General features: G+C 35.3%; 2 protein-coding genes across 3 annotated transcripts; both read left to right on the plus strand.

The window, feature by feature from the left end:
• Positions 1-1,095: 1,095 nt before the first annotated feature.
• Positions 1,096-5,993, plus strand: gpbar1 (G protein-coupled bile acid receptor 1). Its single transcript, XM_084123225.1, has 2 exons — positions 1,096-1,252; positions 3,577-5,993. The coding sequence occupies exon 2, from the start codon at positions 3,640-3,642 to the stop codon at positions 4,660-4,662; it is 1,023 nt and encodes a 340-aa protein (XP_083979351.1). The 5' UTR covers positions 1,096-1,252; positions 3,577-3,639; the 3' UTR covers positions 4,663-5,993.
• A 9,679-nt stretch (positions 5,994-15,672) lies between these two features.
• LOC311088840 (keratin, type I cytoskeletal 18) lies at positions 15,673-25,292 on the plus strand. Of its 2 annotated transcripts, XM_084123186.1 has the most exons (8): positions 15,673-16,089; positions 16,939-17,021; positions 17,170-17,326; positions 18,829-18,993; positions 19,650-19,775; positions 20,770-21,011; positions 23,121-23,155; positions 24,855-25,292. In XM_084123186.1, exons 1-8 carry the CDS (start codon positions 15,742-15,744, stop codon positions 25,133-25,135), a joined length of 1,437 nt encoding a protein of 478 aa, XP_083979312.1. In that variant the 5' UTR covers positions 15,673-15,741; the 3' UTR covers positions 25,136-25,292. The 2 variants fall into 2 exon arrangements, with proteins under 2 accessions (XP_083979312.1, XP_083979313.1); XM_084123187.1 differs by lacking the exon at positions 23,121-23,155 and having other exon boundaries at positions 15,675-16,089.
• The last annotated feature ends 422 nt before the right edge of the window (positions 25,293-25,714 follow it).

The raw sequence follows: 25,714 nt of genomic DNA on the forward strand, positions 1-25,714 counted from the left end.
TTAAAATAAACTTGTTCTTTTCATCAGAGAATCCTGGGGAAAAAATGTATTTGTACTAAAATATACAGTTTCCACAAAAATCAGTTTTCAACATTGATAATAATAATAATTATTATAGTTTATAATAAAAGTTTATAAGTATAGTTAATAATTGAAGACTTCAGATGCAAAAGCCTCTAAGTGCCATCTGAAATTTTCTTCTAAAATTAGCATTTTTATCAAGCTTGTATATTTAGGTTCAGTAATTTCACTTTAATGACAATTAATAGGTCATTTTCATTGCCATTAAAGTGAAATAACTGAACATAAACATACAAGCTTGATAAAAATAATCATTCTAGAAGAAAATATCAGATGGCACTTAGAGGCTTTTGCATCTGAAGTCTTCAATTAGTTTCTTGAGCAGCAAATCATCATATTAGAATTATTTCTGCAGGATCATGTGACACTGAAGACTGGGGTAATTATGCTGAAAATTCAGCTTTGATCACAGGAATAAATTACATTTATTCCTTTATTTTAAAGTGTAATAATATTTCACAATATTAGTGTTTTTACTGTATTTTTGATCAAACAAATACAGCCTTAGTGAGCATAAGAGACATCTTTCTAAAACTTTTGAACAGTAGTGTAAATCACCATCTACTTTCATTGTAAATTATAAAAGACCAGCTCATACATTTTTTCTAACATCTCATTTTGTGTTTCACAGAAGAAAAAAGAAATTACAGGGTTGGAATGAATAAGGATGAGTAAATGACAAATATTTCCTTTTTGTGTGAACTAATCCATTAATTTAATTTTATAAACACTTAAATGTTAGAGTATATTCTACTGCATAGTAGAAGTACAAATGTTGTGCAACACTCTTTTTAGTTTATAGTTCCACAAACTACCCCTTCAATGTAATTAAACTATTTTTATGATAGAAATATACAATTAGATATCAGCATTGCATGTTTCCATGCCTCCCACATCCATCTCATAAATCGAGTGTAAACTGTTGCTTCCTGAGTTGAAATACCTCTCTTGTGATGCTTCATGGCCGAAGTCAGAATGAGGTCACTGTCTCTTTAAGAAGCATCCTGCTGACTGCTGTGAACACAACTCAGATCTCCGTCCGCAAATGCTGGTGAGAGGAGAGGAACACAGAAGAGTTCACATGTGAGAGAACCTCACAGGATCACTGATTCACACATGGCTGGAACATCTTATGCGAGTCTAATGTATGAAGATTAACATTATTTGTAAGGTGAGTATTTGACAGACATGTTTCTTTTAGTTGCACTGCCTCATTTCAAGTGCACTGGGAAACAAAAGTCTGATTTCTCTACTTGTATTGTTTTGTTTTGTTTTTTCAAAAGAAAATTTAGCATTAAAAATGACTAGGGATGCACGATATATCGGTCACCATATCGGTACCGGCTGATATATGTTCTTTTTTAATGTTATCGTTGTCAGCCGATAAGAAAATGTGGCTGATATATTAAAGTTGATAAATAATAAATGATTTCCCTCAGCTAAGACACTACAGATGCGCACTGTTCGCCATGATGGTTTTGAATTGCTTGAAATATGATTGGGATCACTTCAAAAAAGAAAATACTGTGAAGTGCAACATGTGCAGCGCAAGTCTGTCATAAGCTACATAAAATTATAATGAGAACATTATAATTGTGTGCTTGGGACATGGCTTTTAATGGTGAAACGTTTGTTTTTTGTAACCAGGTTCTCAAAAATTACATAAAAATTTGGAATTATATGTATAGGGCAATATTGGCTTTTTAAATATAAAGTGAATCATTATCTTCAAGGGAAAAGTAAAATTAAAGACCAAATTCAACAGAAAGCAACACTGAACTTCAGTGCATTTACACCTTGAATGAGAAGGAAAGTTTGCTTGGTGCAAGTGATGGACATTTGATAGCGGTCATGCCATCATTGTTTAATACAAATGGAAACATGAACCTATATGAATATTTAAACATTAGCCGAATGCAATTGTGCAGCACTGGCTTTTATGACCTACAAAAAGGTTAACATGTTCTCTCTAATACTTTGGGGTCATGCAGCTTTGGTTGTGGTTTTTATCTGTCTTTACTGCGTCAACTCCAGCATTAGAAGTAGAGTCATTTTGAGTGATAACTGTGCATCATGAGAAAGACACATCCGATTTACTAGATGTTTTGACAAATACTAAAAAAGATACTGAATTCAAACTGATCAGATGTTAAAGGCATGAAAATTCTTTATTGACCCATATATAGTTCCTAACCCATATGCTGTTTTTTAGCAGAATCTTTCAGCAATGTCACAGCTTCACTGGCGGGAAAGATCTATCAGTGACTAATACATGTATGCACATATACACACACTCATACATTGGAAGAGTTGTGGGAAAATGTATTTTTGTGTTCTACAGCAGTGTTGTTATTGTTAACTACTGTAAAACATTTACGTTAATTGGAACAAATTAAACGTTAACATAAGTAATAAAGAACATTAAAACCCTACACTGTATTAAAATTACTAAAGCTAAAACAAAAATTACTAAAAACTAAATTGAAATATAGTGATGGGGACGAGACCGCCTATGCCGAGTCCGAGTCAAGACCGAGTCTTTGAAGGGTCGAGACCGAGTCCGTTGGTTTTCAAATACAGTCGAGTCCGAGTCAAGACCGAGTCTTTGAGGAAGCAAGTCCGAGTCGAGACCGAGTCTTTAGGAGTCGAGACCAAGACCATAAAAACATGTCAGTTTTCATATTCATGATTTAATATCACCCAGTTAATAACCAACAGTTAGGCCTACAGACTAAGCTAGATTGGGAATTGTTTAGAGGAGCAGTCTTAACGTCTTAATATGGACTATGCTTTTACTATCATTAAAAAAATCCCTACCACATGCATCATCTTCTGCCTATTTTTCTAAACTGCTTCAACAGTGATGCTCTGTCATCAACATGTTAAGCCCACCCTGACTTTTTTAATCATAGTTAGGACATGCAGAGCAAATTAAAATTTTCTAGTGGTATGTATTCTAGTGGACTAGTGATGGGGACGAGACCGCCTACGGCGAGTCCGAGTCAAGACCGAGTCTTTGAAGGGTCGAGTCCGAGTCAAGACCGAGTCTTTGAAGGAACAAGTCCGAGACGAGTCCGAGAAAGCAGAAATCGGTCTCGAGACCGAGACTCGAGTACTACATCACTATTGAAATATAAAAATAAATGTAAAAAATGACAAAAACAACACAATTACTAAAACTTTAAAATGAAAATATAAAAATAAAGACTAATTCAGACTATTGATTTAAAAATGGTACAGGAATGACTTTAAAAAAAAAACACTGTTCCACAGAAATAAATAAAAATTTGAAATGAAATGGAGGCGAGTTAATCATGAGAGTTTTCATTTTTTGTGTGACCTATTCCTTTAATTCATTTCAGGAGGGTCAGATGTTAACTCTCATTCTGTCTTGTATAAAAGGGAAGTAAAACAAAGATGAATGGTTACGTCTCCAAGCAATTGAACAGATATAATAGGCAAGACCTGTTTACTATATTTTGCTTATGTTTTCAGGACTCTCACAGTGGATGGAGAAGGTTTAGTCTGGTTTAGTCCAGTGGGGAACAGCTCTCCATCATGAGTCCAGACGACTCGAAAGAGAAACTGATCTTCTATCTGACAGTTCCACTCTCCTCAATCATCATCTTCTCCAACCTCTTCATTATCATAGGCATCACCTGCAACCGGCAGCTGCACAACACCCCAAACTACTTCTTCTTGAGTCTTCTGGTGGCCGACTTGTGCACGGGCATCACCCTGCCTTTCATTCCCCGCATGGCATTCGACCGGCATCTGGACTTCAAGCACTGTTTGGTGATGTACATCTTCCCCAACTTTCTGTTCTTGTCGTTCCTCTTCAATCTGGTGATGGTGCATTACGAGCGATACCTGTGTATCGTCAGCCCGCTCCACCACAGCCAGTTCTGGGTTCACCGCTGCTTCCCATTGGCCTTATTAACAGTTTGGCTCCCGCCGTTGCTATACGCATCCCTCCCTGCTTTTGGCTGGAATAATTGGGTGGAACCCAATGCCAACAAGAGCTCCAACCCAAACGAGACGTTACTGAGATCAAACACAGTTGGTAACACTTCCAAAGAGGATGAGGTTTGCTCCTACAAACAGGTTTTTCCCAAGGCCTTCATTTACCTGGAAGTGTGCGGACTGGTTCTGCCGGCCATGCTGTCCATCGCGGGCATGATGGGACGGGTGTTGTGGATCGCACACAAGCAGCTGCAGAACATCTGCAAGCTCCACCGGGCCGTGGACCGTCTTCAGCAGCAGCATCCGACGGACCACGAGCAGCAGCTTAACCTGCGTTACGCCAAATGCGTGGCCGCCGTGTCCCTCACGTTCTTGGTCTGCTGGGTGCCGTATATAATCTACCAACTCATGTCCGTGACGGCTCTGCAGAGCGGCTTGAGCTTGTCAAGCTCCTCTCTGTACATCATCATGTCCTGTACGGGAATCGGGAGCATGGCCGTCATCCCGCTGATACTGGGACTGGCCAACAAGCAGTACACTGAGCCCATCCGCATGGTGATGCGTAAACTGAGAAACCGCTGGAGAGGAGGACAGAACAACAGAGATATTGCGCTTTGACGAGTGGACAGTGAGTCATAGGATGTTTCAATTGAATGTGTAAATGAATGTTCTGTCATGCATTAAATGCTTTATATAAACTACTGTTTAAAAGTTTGGGGTCGGTAAGATCTCTTATGCCTGGTTCAGATTACACAATTTTAGCCCGATTTTGGCACGATCCATTTGACGTAGGGTGTCGTGGGGATTCGTAAACGACAACGGGCGTCGGGACGCAAGATTTGATCATTTCATCTCGTATAGTGTGTCATAGTGGGCGACAACCGATGCTTCACGACATCACCATAAAAAGACTAGCATGTTTTTGTTTTGTTTTTGGTCCTCCACGACGGGTTGCGCCAAGAGTGAGTGTGTGTGTGCGCGAGTGAGCGAGCGTGCGTGCGTGCGTGTGTGTGAGATGGCACGCGATGACTGGTCGGAAAGCAGCGTGTAGTCTGACATGTTTCTTGTCCACGACAAGGAGTCAAAATCACGTAATCTGACACAGTGACTATCGTAATAGACAAAAAAAATCGTGTAATCTGAACCAGGCATTATGCTCATAAAGGCATATTATAACTTTTTAACTGTATTGTAAAAGAACAAAACACTCTATTAGTTAGTAATCACATCTATTTATCCCAGGCTCAACAATAAGTTTGTCATGTTGACCTGGGAGTTTTGTGTTGACACTGAAAATCTTACATTTCATCTTGTACATTTATTTTTATGCCTTGTAAATGTAAATGTTCAGTTTTCTGTGATGTGTTCTACGTTGTTGTTAAAAACTGTGCTGATTTGTCACCAAGATAACAAAAGATACTTGTCATACTGATGGAAACATCAGTAAAAATATGTTGAAAACTACAAACCAGTTAATAATGTTTTAAGCTGTAAAAATGTGTTTATGAGTTTACGGAATGATATTATAGCTGTATATTTAAGCACAATCTTAATTTTGTAAAAAAAAATAAAAAATAAAAAACATGGAGGGATTTTTAAAAGAAAAAAAACATTAAAGGGTTAATTTCCCCAAAATGAAAATGCTGTCATTACTCACCCTCATGTTGTTCCAAACCCATAAGACTTTCGTTCATCTTCAGAACACAAATGAAGGTATTTTTAATGAAAACTGAGAGTTTTCTGTCCCTCCATTGACAGCTACGCAACTACCACTTTCAAACCCCAGAAAGGTATTAAAGACATCATGAAAGTAATCCATGTGACTCCAGTGGTTTAACCTCAATTTTAAGAAGCGAAGCCAGTGCTTTGTTTGAGCAAAAAAACATAATTTACCACTTAACTTACAAAATATTATTCTCCAACACACATTCATGAGAGCAGAGCACCATAATGCATGCATTTTGTGTTGACGTGAGAGTAGACATTGTTGTGTGTTGTCTATCTATCTATCTATCCATCTATCTCTATCATTACAAATTGAGGACATTGAGGACAGTCAGCTAAAACATATTTGTTTGCCATACATTCATAATCTAAACATTTCCCACTGAGATAAAGCATTTACTATTAAGACATACATTTGACGTCATAAAGTGAATAAATGAACAAATATGAGAACTTTAAATTGACTAATGGTTTAAGATGTGATCATAGATGTGGTCAGCTATTTTTGTGACTGAGATAAGAGTGTTTTTCAGAGGCCCTTTACTCATACACTCATTCCCAGAAACTGTCCTTCCGCTGCCAAATGCACTAACATTGAATTCATCACGGTGGGAAATTGTTAAATGATACACTGAGTCTAGAGAAACTCTTTTGAATATTGTGTGTTTGCATACTGTCTGTATGACCCACAAGACAAAAGGCTAAAAATCACAAAGTAACCGTAAACAAGAGATATAAAGACAAATCGAGCTGTCCTGATGGTTTGTGTTGCAGGGTAAAATGTGAAATATGTCCAGTCCCTAGAGAACATTTCAGTAACTTCACAACAAACACTGGCCAAGACTCTCTAACGTTGATCATTACTCACATGTACATTTATATAAAGAAGAAAATATTTGCTTAATGCTTTTAAGTCTGACTCTTTGTTGCCCATAGTTTTGAAGAAGCTAAGGAAGGTCAATTGCGTACAGAGTAAAAAACCACAAACACACCCTCTTCCCTCCACCCACACACACACACACACACATTTATCACTTGCACTTTCGATACCCAACACTTTCTTCCTTTTTTACTACTCATAGAGCGATCAGCTTTCAGAAGACAAATCATTACTATTGCTCATACTTACATTTAGGGACTGGAACCCCTGATCTTAACTATTACATTTCAGTATATATATAGGCCTGATTTCACAGACAGGGCTTAGATTAAGCCAGGATTAGGCCGTCTAAGTAGCTTTTAAATACGTGCCTTAGAAAAAAACACATTACTGGCGTGCATCTTGAGACAAAACAATGGCAGTGACATATTTTAAGATATAAATAAGTCTTTGATGTCCCCAGAATGTGAATGTGAAGTTTTAGCTCAAAATACCACAGATATTTTTATATAGCATCTTAAAGGGATAGTTCACTTTAAAATGAAAATTCTGTCATCATATACTCACCCTCAAGTTGTTTCAAACCTGTATGAATTTATTTCTTCTGCTGAACACAAAGGAAGATATTTTGAAGAATGTCAGTAACCAAACAGTTAACTGGTCCCATTGACTTCCATAGTAGGAAAAAAAATACTATGGAAGTCAATGGGACCAGTTAACTGTTTGGTTACTGACATTCTTCAAAATATCTCCCTTTGCTTTGAACTTTGAGCGTTGTAACTTTGCATTTGTTGTTTATGCTCAAACTGCAACATTACACACTAACTAAAGTAAAAAAAAAAGTGAAATCATAATCAACCACCCCTTTATTAACATAATGGTTTATAAACCAAGTACAATGTGAAACCCAATATGATTACATTTTTATGAAAGAACGAAATATCGCAGTGTCCAGACTCAAATTTAAAATAAATCAAAATAATAATACAAACCATTCAAATAAATACATAAAAATTGAGTATACAGTCTATTAAAGCTTTGACCTTTCAGTCTCTGAGGTTTTAATGAGCCTCTTCTTGGCTAAGAATAAGGGACGACAGTCACTCCTATTGTGCGTGGATGTTTGCATAAGCTATGGTATGTTTATGAATATGAACGGCACATGTGATATGATATTGTAGAAGAGCATTTTATTAACACCACCCCAGTGTTTTTAATCCAGTGTCTGATGGACATTCTGATTTATTAAATGCCTTATGGTGCAAACGTCAGAATGCATGAGCTTGAAACTATTTCGTCATGTATGTTTTTCATTTTTCATTTAAAAGCATTTTAAAGAGCTATAATTAACAGTATTGGACCTTGCCAGCGCTTATTTCAAAGTTATTTAAATATATTGTGACAGACCTGAATGTTTTTTTTGCAATGGTATTATAAAGAATTTATCTATATTTATTATATTTATCTCCTCATTTCCCCTTTACACTCATGGTCTTTGGGATCACACACTTACAGAGCGATTGTAAACATTTTTTTTTTACATATTTTAATACAAAAGATACTTTTATGTACAAAACTATACATTTATGCTGTGATTTGGGGGATATGTGATCCTTTTTTTACCTATTTACCACAAAATTGCTCAACTACACCAGCAGCTTGCATTTAATATTTGCTTGATTAATTATTTCTGGAAAAATGGTCTGGGAAAATGGTTTCTAGGTCTTACAGGCAGAATTCTGCCATCTGCTGGTGGGTGTGTGTGTGTGTGTGTGTGTGTGTGTGTGTGTGTGTGTGTGTGTGTGTGTGTGTGTGTGTGTGTGTGTGTGTGTGTGTGTGTGTGTGTGTGTGTGTTCATGTTTTTCTATCCCGATGGGGACTTCAACCTGAATGCACACAGACTCATGGGGACTCGTGTCACAGTGGGGACCTAAATAGAGGTCCCCATGGGTAAACAAGCTTATAAATCATACAGAATGAGTTTTTTTGGAAATGTAAAAATGCAGAAAGTTTTCTGTGATGGGTAGGTTTAGGGGTAGGGTTAGTGTAAGGAGATAGAATATACAGTTTGTACAGTATAAAAACCATTAAGTCTATGGAGAGTCCCCACAAAGATAGTGAACCAGACATGTGTGGCGTGTGTGTGTGTGTGTGTGTGTGTGTGAGTGTGAGTGTGAGTGTGAGGTCTCACCCCTTCATATCTACATTTGTGGCTTATTTTGTTTGCTAAACTCTACAAATGCTGCCTGTGGCAGTCACACCTCATGTGTGTGTGAACATATTTGTTTCACATTGCATTTGTGCTCTAATACCAGGCCTTTCGTTTCTGTTTGAAAGGTTTCAGAATTATGCTGCATTTACAGATTTTATTAAAACAATGAACTAAAAAAAAAATCGTAATTTTTCGCCTTTCCCATTCCTTTTCAATGTGGGCCCCGGACCCCAGAAGACCACGAGTGTGATTGTTTTTTTTTTGGTTTTTTTACATACCTTCAGAACAATCAAATGAAGCCCGGTTTTTTGAGTGTTTTTAGATAGATAATGTAACAAAAGTCACAAAATCCCATGCCACTGAGATGAAGAGAACTATTTTTATTTTATTTTTTAATGAGGGAAACATCAAATGGAGTCCGCCAATATTATATATATATATATATATATATATATATATATATATATATATATATATATATATATACAACAATATATATTTGTTGTAAATATAATTTTTTTTTATTATTATATTTGTATTTAAAATGACTTAAATTGTTTTGCATTGCAAACCATTCCCAATGTGACATATTAAAGGATTAGTTCACTTTAAAAAAAAAAATTTGCTGATAATTTACTCACCCCGATGTCATCCAAGATATCCATGTCTTTCTTTCTTCAGTCGAAAAGAAATTAAGGTTTTTGAGGAAAACATTCCAGGATTTTTCTCCACAGAATGGACTTCAATGGCAACCAACTATTCCAATGTTCAAAGAAGATTCAAATGTCAGTATCAATGCAGCTTCAAAGTCTCTAGACAATCCCAGTCGAGAAATAAGGGTCTTATCTAGCGAAACGATCAGTAATTTTCAAAAAAAAAAAATATATATATTATATAACCACAAATGCCCGTCTTGTACCATCTCTGAGATGCACCACGTATTACGTCATCATGTGGAAAGAACGTTTTTTTAAAAATTAAAAATAATAATAATCAATTAAAACAAAGATGTCGGACGATTTTGAAGTTGGAGGAGAAAATGAGATGGAATTTTTCGCCCTTCCCTACCTTTTTGAATCGGAGAACACAGACAAATAACTTAGATAGATGACGTGACATGTGACCTTTCCAACGTGATGACGCAATGCGTCGCACATCTCAGAGATGGTACACGACAAGCATTTGTGGTTAAAAACAATTTTTTTTTTTTTTTTTAAAGAAAATTACAGATTGTTTCGCTAGATAAGACCCTTATTTCTCGGCTGGGATCGTGTAGAGACTTTGAAGCTGCATTGAGACTGACATTTGAACCTTCAAACCGTTGGTTGCCATTGAAGTCCATTATATGGTGAAAAATCCTGGAATGTTTTCCTCAAAAACCTTAATTTCTTTTCGACTGAAGAAAGAAAGACATGGACATCTTGGATGACATCGGGGGTGAGTAAATTATCAGCATAACATTTTTTGAAAGTGAACTAATCCTTTAAGCATAAGAAATGTTTTAAAAATATTGTAATATGAATATTTAAAAAAGCATAAATAAAAGGCAGTGCAAAAAATATAACAAAACAAAAATCATAATACTGATGAATAAATATTTTACTGTTTAAAATTTGCTCTTTTTTCCCCATTACAGTAATGCATCATGGTAATAAAAATTGGCGAGATTTTCTTATGGCGGTGATGACCAGAAAACTTAAAGTGTTTCATAAGATTCCCCCATTTAACGGTTTCCTCTCATCTGTTGAGAACTGTATATTATATTCACTTGTATCATAAAATCCATCTGCATGATGGAAATGCATCCCCCAAAAAAGCAGGTGCATCCTATCTAGCCAGCTTAATTCAGGCCATTTATTGTGCTATGACCCTTCATCTGAAAACCACATCCAATAAGATCCAATATTGTAAAGGTGCTTTCATCAATGACAGCAGAAGGGTAGCCACAAACCAGAATTTAAGATTAGATTATTTTACTCATCAGTGAAGGATGAGTGTATTGTGACTCAAAAGGTAACTAGATCCAAATCAGATACACTTGACCAAAAGCAATACTCATCTTTTTTTATTCCTGTTTGTTCTGCTCTCCATCATCTTTATTGCAAGCGGCAGCAACCTCATTCTGGGCCGCCAGTTTCAGGATGTCATCTGTCTCTGTGCTTCTCTGGGTCTCCATGTTCAGAACATTCCGGCTTGGGATTGAAGCTCAGCAGATCTTCTGCTTAAAGAAAGAAATAGTTCACTCATTTGCTCACACTTATTGTCAGATCTTTTAAAGAACATTAAAAATTATTGATTTTTTGCTCAGCCTGTCATTATACACATTATAGTACATGAGGAATCAACAGGTGGAAAAGTTGTAAGATGTGATTTATCTCCCTGAGAAACATTACATGTCGACTGGCCTGAGCATCTGGGATCCTTTGAGTCGGAATGATTTACGCTAGACTAATACAGATGTATACAACCAAATGCCTACAGCTGTTAGATCTACACCTCTGAGATAAGCTGAGCACAAACAGACAGTGATCTGTATTAAAACAGACTCTTTCCTAAATGATAATCATGCATTTTCCTAGAAACTGAGCCTGTATTTTGAGGAGAGCATGCATTAGTATCTCTCTGTGTACACAGACATGATAGATGCATTTCTGTTTGATTCAAACAGTAGCTTATGGGAGTTTAGAAGTCTGATCCATTCCTGAATGTCCTGTTTAAGTCATTTATGTTCTTATCAGAAGTCCATAACCTTTCATAATTCAGTTCAGCAGTGGATCCTGATGTTCATGGGTCGCTCCATGTTGTTTGTCAGTTCATAACAGACTAATCTTTGTCGCTCTTTGTGAGACTAAAGCTCTACAATGTTTAGTCTCCAGTCTCCAGTGCTTTGTTTACTCCTGATTTTTCCGCACCTGTGACAAACGATTTGTGACCTATGGCATTTATGGCATGCAAACAATGGGTTATCACACACTCAGTAGTCATATTACATACCATGAAACTACTTCTCTTTCCATAAAATATATTTAGTTATACTTACAAATTAAATTATAATCATGGGAAGCTATAGAACTGTGTCAGAAAGCTGTGAAGAACTGTGAAACTGTGTGAGATTGCAACTGATAGGGATCTCTGAGGTCAGATAACACTAAAGCATTGCACAAAATATGTTTTTCTGCTGACATAAATAAGTTACTGGAAAGACAAAAAGAACACTGTTTAATCGCATGAAATGATCAAAGTTGTTACCAGAAATATACATGCATATCATAAAAGAAAGATGAGAAATTTGCCATTCCAGAGGCAAATATATGATTTTTGAGAGAAAACTTCTATTAATATTCCAGACTTTTAATAAATGAGCACTGCTAAAAAAAAATCCCAGGTCTTACATTATCAATCAGTCATTTAAAAATAAGTAGGCCTACTGCACTGAAAAAACGATAAAAAAATAATAATAATTTCACCGAATCGGTTCAAAAAACTATTCAGTGATTATTTTACGTCACGTCGTAATTAAGAAATCAAAATTGTTGCAGCCATGATTTAACTCATAAAACAAAGTAATTTATTTTAATTTTCATTTACAATAAACAGTAGCCTACTAACATTCATTTACATCACTCGGCTGAAAAGGCTGAGTATTTTAATAAAAGCTCTCCGCATGCGTGTTGACATTTTATTTGAGAAACATTTTGTTATTCAACTATTAAAAAGTACTATCAAAACTTACTTTTCAACAGTTCTCTGTATAATGAGTAGATTTGACTCGAGAACCGCTTTTACCGATTCAGTAAGCTACGATTCACGCATCGTTCAGACCGCTTTAGAGAACCAGTTCAAACAATGTATTGTATGAATGTAACGTTACCGTATTCCTGTATGATCCCTGAACAGAACTACAATCCAATCCTTCATGAATATCATTCCTGAAGAACGTTTCTTGTGTATAACAGAAATCAAGCGTTCTCTGCTGCCCTCATGTGGCCATATGTGGAACCCGCACACTTCAAGAGATAAAATAAAGAATTGGGAACATAATTCTAAAGATTAGGCTATTAGAAATATAAAATGCACTTTTAATTATTTGAAAGCACAAAAGAATGTGGGCTACATAAATATACATTCAAACACGAGTTAGACATATAATTAAGGTATTTGAACTGAATGGTTGAAGGATGAGAGGATTTTTCATAAATGGCAAATTGGGGGCAAGTTGTAAATTTTAAAAATTCATCAAATTTATTAAAAATATTAGTTGGCCGGAACAATAGTTATTATTATTGTTTTTTGTTTCATCATTTTTTCTACACTCTAAAAAAATATTTTCAACTTTTTTATACACAATATCACAACTTTTTTCTTTTGTCAAATCAACTTAGAAAATTAAGGTGGTTCAGATAACATAATATTTTGAGCTTCTGTTGATTAAACCAATCTCATTCTTTGTATTAACTTAATTTACATTTTTAGTTTCAATGAACTGAATTTTAAGGCAACCAGGTTACTTTTTTAAGTAAAGCCAACAATAATTTGCAGTGTATACTTGCATTAAGCTGCTTCATAGTAAGTTCTTAATGTGACAACTTACCCCATAAGCTACTGGGCCTTGTTTTCACAAAAGGTCAGTGTGTGTTCAATTAACTCTTAATTTTTTTTCCTGGGCTATAACGGTGTAGGCCTACATATTTCAGGTTTTTGTAGACAATCATGTAATACACAAAAAATTGTCAAAAACAATTAATGTGTTTATAGTTACATTTTATATTTTTGCTATGTAGCCTAATAACTTTTTCTGTTTCATAATTGTTTTACTGATTATATTTTGATGAAAAGCCTTTAGGCTGTTTGGTGTGACAACTTACCCCATAAGCTATTGCTAATTGGGCATGTTGTCACAAAAGGTAAAGCAAAATCTAATTCTTAGAATGAAATATTACTTTTACTTATAAATATTTTTATGATTTTGAATTTCCACCTCAAAGTGATAGTTCACCCAAAAATGTAGTCACAGAATTCTTTTTTCTTTACTACAACAGTAAATAAGTTTTTAGCTGAAACCCGGGTCCTTGGTGATTCATATAGGCATGTCAAAGGCTCCCTCACTTTGAGTGAGTAAAAAAAAAAAAAAAAAAAAAACATAGGCTATGCAGGCAAAACAAAATGAATACCCGTGACTCCTGATGATACACTGCCTTATTATTAAGCGAAACGATCGGTCTGTGCAAGACACTGACCACTATTTACAACATTATTACCTGTAATCAACAGAGAGGGCAAACGGTCCTTAGCGCGTTCACAGCACTCTGGAGCGCGAGCGAGCTTCCTGACGCATGCGCGTGTGCAAACTCACCTGCTGTGACCAGCTGCGTTTGTTTACATGTTTGTATTGTTCATCAAAGTGGAACTTACATGTGAATGGATGGATTTGCTCCTGGCTAAAAAAAAAAAAAAAAAAAAAAAATCAAGTTTACGTTCACTTGCGTGATCTCAATCGGGAAGATTGACTTTTTACAGATTCCCAAAGAGCTCCTGAGCATACGTCATAATGCGACAGGAAGCTCGCGCAGCTTTCTGAAGATCGGGACGGGAGGAGGAGCTTGTTCCAAAAGGTAGGCTAAACAGATGAACTCGCGTAGACATTCCTCCTCCTAACCTTCTACATTCATCTTTCTATGTATTTTTCCATTTCATTTCATGCACAGCATGCCAAGCCTTTACCTATATTTTTCCATATGATTCTATGATCAAGCGAACTCACAAGTGAACTATTCTTTATATGCAATAGCAGATTAACTTGCTTGCAGGTTACTCATGCATTTGCGAGATTACTTACATACAAATTGTAGCCCGTTACTGATTTCAAATTACATGACGAAATTGTAATTTGTAATTGCAAATGCAATTACATTACAAATGTTATAATCTGACATTTTTGATCACTTTTAGACTAGGGTCAAACTGGGGTTCGTGAAGAAACTGCAGGGGATTCATAAGTTGATAAATCTAATAAGTAATCAAAAAAAAGTTTAAAATATTTTTTTTAAGTAAAAACAAATCCAAATAAAATACAAAAAGATGTGACCAATTTCCCCTTCCAATTTTTTATTTTTTTTTACTTATATACGGTAATGTATGAAGTCAATAGGCTTTTTAGAAGATAGAAAAGATCAATAGTGCCCAGGAGTAAAACAAAAAGACATGAACTTTCTTTTATTCCACATGCTCTTAAATTGTTTTGTAAATAACGTACAGGTTTTATTGTATGAAGCCTGTATTTCAGGTTTTTCTGTGTATCTGTTTTACTCCACCTGTTTGTTTTCTTTCTTCTTCTTTTTTTTTTATTTGTTTTAAATTAGGTACAAAGTTGTCTTGAGTATGTGTTATGTGTGATACATTTCAGGATTTTGTTCTTCAATATCCTGCCTTCTCAAACTCTAAATAAAACTAACTAACTAAGTTACTAAATTTAACTAAATTAAATTAATTAACTAAGAAAATCAATATGAACAATTTACTGCCATTGTGTTAATAACATGTCATGTAATCATGTAATCTATAAAAAAAAAAGTGAATGTAGTCTGAGCAGTATAAAATGTAATATAATTACAATATACTCCATTTTTCCATCTGTTCATGTAATACATAATCAGTTACTACCCAGCACTGTGCAAAAAAAATTCTCTACTAGTTTGTTTGCTTATCGTCTTTAGGATTTTGCAAACAAATGAGAGAGGTGCAGCAGTAGACAGACCAATCACTGTAGAGAGCTGAGTCTATATATAGCTGCTCCCAAACCCCCCTCACACTACTACCCGCTGCAGGTAAAACAACGGACCGTGTCTCGCTAACACATTCAAAGGCACCTCTAATCCGCACCATGTCGTTCAAGGGCCCTTCCAGGAGTTTCTCCAGCTCAAGCCTGTCTGGCATGGGCTCAAGGGGCAGTTTGTTTGGGGCTTTTTCCCCATCTGCTATAGGGAATCTGGCAAACACACTGCGTCCGCATGTGCAGATCAACAGCAACAGTTTGCCCCCTCTAGATGATAAAGAGACCATGAAGGGTCTGAATGACCGTCTGGGGGATTACCTGTCGAAAGTGCGACTGCTGGAGGAGTCCAACAGTAAGCTGGAGGAGCAAATCAAAGAGGCTCTGATGAGAAAAGGAGCGGAGACCGGCAGAGACTGGAGCCCATATGAGAAGATCATTGCTGATCTGAGAAACCAGGTGAGCAAATAAAAGGGTTTGTTAGGCATCCATGCATGCTTTTTCATCGTAATGTACACAGACGATGTTTGGACACACCCGACTATTTTCCTCATTTTAGAATGATAGTAAAGTCATCAAAAATATGAAATGGCACAGTGGAAGTATGGAGTGACCAAACAAATGTTCATATATTTGAGCTTCTGCAAAAGCTCTCCACCCTTTAGATTCCAGCTCTGCTCACTTTCTCAACTCATCCATTAAAAATCACATTTGAAATTAAAATGTCATTTCAAGCATATGTCTAAACATTTGGATGGTTTAAGCTTGTAAGAACAACTTGCTAACACTATATGCTGCAACGAACTTTAAACTTTTAATGAGAATGTATGCATTCTTAGTTAGTAATCCTTATTTAACTAAGTAAAGAGTCACATTTTTCATTAGTGACCTCGCCAAAAGCAGCAAAAGATAACTTGTCAATTGGAAGAAGTATTAATAAGAAAATTTAAAAGAAAATTGGATGCATTAAAAAGGGCCACAAAAACAAATACTACATGAACTGCTTTCACGGAAGAGATACATTAAACATAAAAATATTACAAAAATAAAATGCATATACTTATTACTACAGGAGCTTTTTTTATATACATGTATATATTTTTATGAGATGTAACGATTTAAAAGAAGAAAATACTGAGCTACTATATATAAAAGTGTATTTGTTTTATATTTAATTATTTAATTAGTTTATTTTATTATAGTTTATTTTCCTCAGCATAAAGTCTAATGACAATTGTAGATTTTTAGGGGGATTTTTTTCTGTATTGAGATAGTCAATGCGAGACAATGATATCATTGTGTTTGTAGATCCAGGAAATGAATTTGGACAATGCCAGACTGTTTCTACAGATAGACAATGCAAGACTGGCTGCTGACGATTTCAAAGTCAAGTGAGATATTTATTTATTCTCTTATAATAGAACAATTTAAGAAATGTATTAAGTTTTAACTATTAAAAAAATAAAAGCTGTCAGTATCCTGTAAGTGTGACATACGCCCTGTAGTCTCTCATGTAAATGAACCGTCCCGTCCGGGCAGGTTTGAGTCAGAGCAGGGCATGCGGCAGGGGGTGGAGCAGGATCTTGCTCGTCTCCGCAAGATGCTGGACGACACTTACATGGGCCGCATGCAGCTGGAGAGCCAGATCGAGTCTATGAGAGAAGAGCTGGCGTTCCTAAAGAAGAGTCATGAGGAGGTATACGCCTTAAACACACTAATCAACACTGATTAAACACCTACAGATGTACTACTCATGGTTGTTTGATCTGTGATTAATGAGACTCCAACAGCCTTCTAGTCAGCAATAAGTAGTAGTTAACAGATATTTAACATTAATGTTCAATAAACTTAAAATATATTATTTTATATGTATAATCAATTAAATTGTAGACCTATCATCATTAGGATGTTATTCATAATGATTCATTATATAATGAGTCCTGTAGGCCTACTTTTGTCTGATTTCTGACTTCAAAGGTTGATTCAGAAACTTATTTATTTATTTGATTTAAAGGGGTTGTATGTAGAATTCAGAAACCCTTGTTATTAGCGACACCGGTGGCCATTAAGTGAACTGCAGCCAGCAGCTTAATTGCTTGTGCGTGCACATGTAACGCACGAGAGACTGAACGTGATTCAATGCACTGATATACTCACTGTGAATTTCGTTTTCGTTTTTTGCTTAGAAGTAAGAACTTGGAAATACCTTTGCAGCTATATACTGTTAACAAACATCCCGACGCCGTCCACGCTGCTGAGAGAGACGATAAATAGATGAATATGTTAATGTAGTGTTGCGCGCTTACCTCAATAAAATAAACACGGAGCAAAAATGACAGCAGTGAGAAATCAGCAGTTAAGAAAGCATCTGATCATAGCGATGTGAATATGTTTGACTTTATACAACAAACTCTGCAATTCATCCGTATAATGCCAACAGATGAGGTAATAAAAATGACACGTTGATAGTTTGATTATTAAGTATATTTTTGAGACTAGATATCTGGATATGTGAGACTATTTTAATTAGTTAGAATTAATCCCTTTTCTTTGCATGACACATTGACATTACAGGACAGAATAGCTCTTTCGGCATTTCCCTGATCATAAGCATTTGTTTCATGTGCAAATCGGTGAAGGCCTCGTTTTTTTTTTTTTACAAGCTGTTCACACTTAAGCAATAAAAAAAGTGATTAATACATGGAAATTCCTCTTGGCTATAAAAAAGTGATTAATACATGGAAATTCCTCATATAGCCCCTTTAACTTAATATTTAAGCCTATTTATGTATTTAGAAATGCCTATGGGGAAATATATATATATATTCCCAAACTAAGACATGCTAAAAAAAAGTTGGCAGTCACGATAAAATCAATAGGTGTGTTCGTCTTAAAGCGGCGCTGCGCAGACCAATAGGTGTATGACATTAAAGTACCACAAGAGATCGAAAGCTTACAGAGCCGTCTGCTCTCTAATCGTTCTCGCCACTTTGATGCCGTACACCGATCGGTCTGCACAGCGCTGTTTCAAGTCGCACACACCTATTATTTAAGCTTACTGTCAACAGATCTTCCCACCTGGTTTTCAGTGCTTTAGGGCAATCGTTAAACAAACTCATTTATCTAGTAGCCACACTTTTTCCAGATCCTGTTATTATAAACCGTATAACTAAAGTCATTTATCATTTTATTTCACAGGATGTTGCCAACCTGAAGGGCCAGATCAGCGACTGTCAAGTCAATGTGCAAATGGAGAATAAAAACAGTCCAGACCTCAATGACACCATTAGTAACATCCGCAAGCAGTACGAACGAGCTGTGCAGAAGAGCCGCGAGGAAACTGAAGCCTGGTATCAAAACAAAGTCAGTTGTATTGTGCATTCTTCTGTTGTCTCACTCTGTTTTTCCAAATTGTTGGCACTTTCTATCAATACACTATGCTTTGGTGTCCCATTACAAGGCACTTTTTATGATGTGGGTACTATTAGATCTATTAGCTAAACTGTTATTTTTAAATTAAAATGATCCTAGCATGAATATCAGATTATTTTCAACACATAAAATGTCTGTATCTCCCATTAATTTGCAGATTTTGGCCTGTTTGCAATCTCATTCATCTCTAAGAAAACATTTGCTCTCAGTCAAACTAGCACTTGGGATCATATTACCCTTTCTGACCTACTTTTATTTAACATGTTTTAATCCATCCAATGATTTATTTATTATCTAAGGATTTATGATTTTAATTGTTTATCTAATTATTTATTTATGCTACAAAATAAACTAAGGGTAGTATACTATGAATAAGGGTGCTAATTTATATTTAGAAATTCAGCAAAAATGGAAAATCTCATATAAAATATATTTAAAACAGTTCTACCTTCAAAGAAATGAAGCTTAAGCACATCCTTGTTGTGACCCTATGGGAAAGTGCCTATTATTTAGGCGAGCTTTGTGCATAATTATAAGGCGGACCTATATTATCATGTGTCCTGAATATCTTGTTCCTCTCTATCCAGTTTGACAACATCACAGCTGAGGTGACTCAGAACACAGAAGCCCTGCAGACAGCAAAGACTGAGCTGAATGAGCTGCGCAGGCAGAGACAATCTCTAGAAATTGACCTGCAGGCTCTGCACAATATGGTACAGTACACAAATTACACTAATTATCTGCTTGACAAATCATTCTGCTTTCTACACAGTCAGCGCTCTCACCTGGCAGACATGTGCATCCTTCAAACAATTATGAAATGTCCCATGCTTGTCTTCATGCATGCATGTCATCTGAACTTACACATTATCTTTGTGCACCCATGTGTTTTCTAAACCATGAGAAAATAGAAGCTCACAAACAAAGTGGTTTGTCGAGATTTTTTGGACCTAAAGCAGTCATGCACAAAAAAATGTTCACAGAACTCTGATGCACATACTTTTTATTAATATTATTTCCCACATTTTAGAATAATAGCAAAGATGTCTATAAATAACACAAATGGAAACATAAAGGATTAATTTAAAGCCATTTAAAAGGTTATTATAAAAAAAAAGGTTATAAGGGAAAATAATTTCCGTCAAGTGTGTCCAAACTTTTCTTCTTTTGCTTGCATATTTGATCGCTTGAAATGTTATTGCAAAAAAAAATATTCCGATGCCTGTCTCTGTGCATGCATGTCATCTGATTTTACACATTATTCCTGTGCACCCAACTGTTTTTTAAACCATGGGAAAACCTTGGTTTGCCAAGATTTGTTTTTGTTTTTGAACTTGGCTGAAACACAATCCTTCACAAAAATGATTGCATAACTTAGTAAAAACTTTGACGCACACACTTATTCTTTATAATTGCTTTATTATTATTTCCCACGTTCATTTTTAACTCAATGCATTGCAGATATGATATTCCATTTCATGTAAATAGATAAATACTGTTTAATTTTCCATATTTTAGAATAATAGTAATCTATAAAAAAAGTAATAATAAAAACAATACAGTTAATAAAAATATAACTTATTAAAAATATATATTTTTATTTTTGTCCATAAAACTAATTGCAAGCATTTAAGCAGAGGCCTTTATTTCAAAAGGTTATTAAGATCATGTGTCCAAACTTTTCTTACTCTGCTTGGTGCGTTGCAGATTCGTTCTCTCGAAGATTCGCTGCATGAAACTGAAGCACGTTACGGTCAGGAGGTCAATGGCCACAACTCTCAAATCCTGCAGCTGGAGAGTGAGCTGGGACAGGTGCGTGCACAGGTGGAGCGGCACACGGCCGAGTACGAGGCGCTGCTCAACATTAAGTCCAAACTCGAGGCAGAGATCGCCAGCTATCATCGTCTTTTGGAGGGTGTTGTTGACGACAATAAGGGGGACAAAGACAGGTAAGATGGAAAGTTTGTGAACAATGAGATTCAAAAAATATTCCAGCTCAATGCTAGACTCATCCATTATACTTAATCGCCACAAGTCCCTAATGAGCTGAATCATTTGTTTTTCTTTTTTAAAACTACAAAAGCTGTCACTGGGTTTATACCCTTTCAAATGGTACCTTTGTACCTTGTTTATCCCTAAAGGGTGCATATTAGTACCTAAAGTGTGCATTTTTGCACCTAAATGGTACATATTAGTACCTTTCGAAAAAATACACTTCCCATTTGTACCATTTTTTTTTTTTTTTTTTTGAGAGTGTGAAGCTTGAAGCCCTTATAAAGAATCAATACTACAATCTTAAAAATAAAGGTTCTTAATTGGCATTTATGGTTCCATGTGGAACCTTTAACATTCATAGAATCTTTACATTGCACAAATGGTTCTTTATAGTGGAATTAAAAAGTTCTCCACACACAAAGAGGAATAAAAGCATTCTTTGTGGAACTCAAAATGATTTTTCAATGAAAAAAAAACAACCTTTTGGAACCTTTATTTTTAAGAATGTACCAGTTAGGAAAGCATGGGCAATATTTCAAATATTCGCGATATTTTCAAGATGATTTTACTAGCGATATAAAAGTATTGTTATAATTTGATAAAATTACATAGACATTTAGTGCATGTTCATGTTGACTTTAAACATTGTAATAATGGCATTAGAGTTGGTTGGTTCGATTCATTTTCGTGCATCAGTCCGTTTTAACAATCTTTCTATTAAAAAGAAATTATTAAAGGAATAGTTGACCCAAAAATGAAAATTGTCTCATAATTTACTCACCCTCAAGCCATCCTAGATTTATATGACTTTCTTCTTTCAGCTAAACACAGAGTTATATTAAATAACTATATAATAACTATAAATCCTGGCTCTTCCCAGCTTTGTAATGGCATTGAATAGAGCCTAAGTTTTTGAAGCTCCAAAATCGCATCATATTTGTAAGAAAAATATCCATATTTAAAACTTTATTAACTATAATCACTGGCTTCCAGCAACGGCCATACTCGCGTTCATGAGAATCGAGTTCCGGCGGAAGGATGACCTCTGACCTGATGCATGACGTAGGCATTTTTTCTCTTTTCTTTCATTTTTCTTTGAAACTTCTCGTTTTAGACTTCTAATTCTTGACCGGCATTATCTTTTGCTCTATCCTTTAATACTTTTATACTATTTAATATAACTCCGATTGTGTCCGACTGAAAGAAGAAAGGCATATACACTATAGGATGGCTTGAGAGGGGGAGTCAATTATGGGATAATTTTCATTTTTGGGTGAACTATTCTTTAAAAGGTATGTGTATATATATATATTAGATTAATCGATTAATCGCATCCAAAATAAAAGTTTGTGTTTACATAATATATGTGTGTGTACTGTGTATAATTATTTTGTATATATAAATACACACACATGCATGTATATATTTAAGAAATATTTGCATACATATACTGTATGTATTTATATATAATTTATATTATATATAAATATAATTTTTTTATATATAAATTACACATTTTTCTTAAATATATACAAGCATGTGTGTGTATTTATATATACAAATTTAATTATACACAGTACACACACATATATTATGTAAACACAAACTTTTATTTTGGATGCGATTAATCGCGATTAATCTTTTGACAGCCCTAATATATATATAGGATTTTGAAAAGCATTTGGTCACAAATTGCAATGTGCACATCACACAATATTGCTGTGTCCATACAGCATTTTCCCTGGTGAGCTGCCCATGCAAATCTAGCATATCTTTCCATGGTGAAGTCACGCTAACAAACACAAGGCACAGACTCTTTCCCTACAGACTGAAACATGTCCCAGCAAGCATTTGTCTTTTAAAACAGACATCACTTAAACACCATAGACAATGAGGGGGTCACATCCCCCCCCGGTATGCAGAAAAATGGTCGCCCAATGTGGGTTTTTCAGTGAACGATCCTTAACATCGATCCACCCCAGTCTTGAATAATTAGTTGCATCTTTTCCCCACAAGTACCTACATTTGTGCCACTCTCTCATGTTTTCTCTTCCCTCCCACAGAGAGGAATTTTCTTTAGAGCAGGCGTTGTATGCAGGTGAGTACGTGACGTGTAGATTTTAGGCATCGTCGTTAAGTTTGAGTTAACAAACGCTTGCCTAACCCACCCACATCAAGCTTGTCTTCATACTAATCATTACTCACTGCTCTACGGTCTCACACAGACGAGTAAACAGTGCTGCCCGAGCCCTCGCTTGCCAAATATACATGCATCAGTCACACTGTTTTTGTTTCTCACTGCTATCCTCATGCAAATATGTTTGAAGATAATCATCTTTACAATTTGTTAAAGAATCAAATGGGTCATTCTATAAAACAAGTACCATTTGTGTCCTTCATATATTTATATATGCCTTTTTTAGCCACCCGTTTTGAGCTCTAGTACCACCGAATCGATTAATCGCATCTTACATAAAAGTTAAAAGTTGGTGTGTAAAGCTAAAATGTTTATATAATATATGTCTGTATATACACATATATTATATAAACACTTTTATGTTAGATGCGATTAATCGTGATATAATATATATATATATACTGTTCAAAAGTTTGATCACCAAGATGTTTTTGAAAGAAGTCTCTTATGCTCACCAAGGCTTTTATTTGCTCAAAAATACAGTACAAACATATACATTAACAAAATATATGTTTTTGTGATGAACTTTTTTTCTCAGGATTCTTAAAAAAAAAAAAAAACATTGTTCAAAAGAACAGCATTTATTTGAAATTGTATTAATTTCTTGATGACCACAAACGTTTGAACAGAAATGTATAAAGAAATTAGTATTTAGGTCATAAAATTGTGAAAAAGTAGATATTTGTAGAAGTATCAGCATTAAAATCTCAAAGCACATTTTAGCTTTATGAACTTATAAGTTGCAATTTTGTGGTTGCAATTTTGCAATGCAATGTATTTTCTTTTAAACATTATTTTTCTGATATATATATTTTTTAATTTACAAAAACTCACTTGCAAAATTACCTTATCAAACTGCAATAGGCACGTGATTCATAGAATGACCCAAATAATATTGACTAGCCAATTACAAAAGTTGCTTTCTCGACTAATATATGCAGCACCAGGGCTTGACATTAACTTTTTTGCTCACCAGCCACTGTGGCTAGTGGTTTTCCAAAGTTACTAGCCACAATTTTGACATCGATACCATGGGGAAAAACCACCATATAGATATTTTTAATATCATCTCATAATTTGTTAGCAGGTACATTTGGCTGCTGTCACTTTAAGACCTGACACACGGACCCATTATACTGTTACACATGGTTTTCTTTCTCAACTGTTTACCTAATTTAAAACATAACCAGAGAATATCTAATAAGGTACGGTAACACCAACAATATTTATCATTCGGAGCAAATTAATCGAGTGAGTAAAGTGTGTGTATAACTCGTTGTCGGAGAGATGAGAGAGTGAGAAAGCGGAGCTGGAATCCTGTATCTGTTCTGCAGAAAATGAGTATTGGAAGGGTTTTTGTATTTTTGACAACAGTGCATTGCACTTAGTTTATTATTTCAGATGCCTTTTTAAAAGATTACAATTTGGCGGGTTGGTGGGTGTTAATGTCAAGCCCTGTGCAGCAGTTAAACATTAATGATTTGTTTGCTTCTAATGTTTTTAGAGAAAAATAACTACTTTTTTTTTTTTTTGCAAGCTACATAAATGTAATGAATTACTAAAGACTGACTCTAACCTCCAGCCTACGTTCTGTCTCCAGCTCCTCCTCTTCCGTCTTGCGTAGGTCTTAAGAAAGCCATCATCATCACCCAAGAAATAGTGGACGAAGAGGTGGTCTCTCAGAGTGAACTTGAGCAGAATCATACTAACCACAACAGCCAGGACGTGTTTGGGGAGGAAGAGGAGTTAGCAGAACTACAGGAGTTAGTGGAGGAAGAACTGCAGAAGTCAGTAGATGAAGAGGTGTTGGTGGAGGAAGAGAAGAAACCTGATGAACATGAGGAGGAAGATTCTCTAAATGTGGTGGAGGAGAACGAGTGACTTTCTGCTGCTGCGTCCTACATTTCTCTTCCTAATCTAACAGCCTGAGGGGTTCTTCATCTCTCTTTATTTCCTTCTTCCTGCTCAGTTTATTATTGTGAAGACCATGACTCTCTTATCATTCTACTGTGCCACATTAAAACAAGTATGGGCCTCATTTTCTGGTCAGTGTTGTTATTTTATAATGTACAGTACATTTAGGTTCGAAAGTTAGGGTTTGTGTGTGTGTGTGTATATATATATATGAGAAATTAATACTTCAGCAAGGCAGCTTAAATTGATCAGAAGTGACAGTGAAAACATTTATAATTTTATAAAAGATTTCAGTAACACTTGAAGCCTGTATAATGCAATATTTTCAATGCATTAATTATGCCTTGTAATGCACCTTATTATTAATTATATGGTCTCATGTATAATTGTAACCACAGTTACAATACTTGCCTATTTATTGCATGGAAATGCATTAAAACACACGACAAACAATCAATTTCAGATGTAACAAGCAATCTGAAAATATTATAATGCATTTTAACTTTGGTTACAATTATTTATGAAAAGATATGAATTATAACATAC

The sequence above is a fragment of the Abramis brama genome, assembly GCF_963993115.1.
Source record: "Abramis brama genome assembly, chromosome: 8".
Taxonomy (NCBI): domain Eukaryota; kingdom Metazoa; phylum Chordata; class Actinopteri; order Cypriniformes; family Leuciscidae; genus Abramis; species Abramis brama.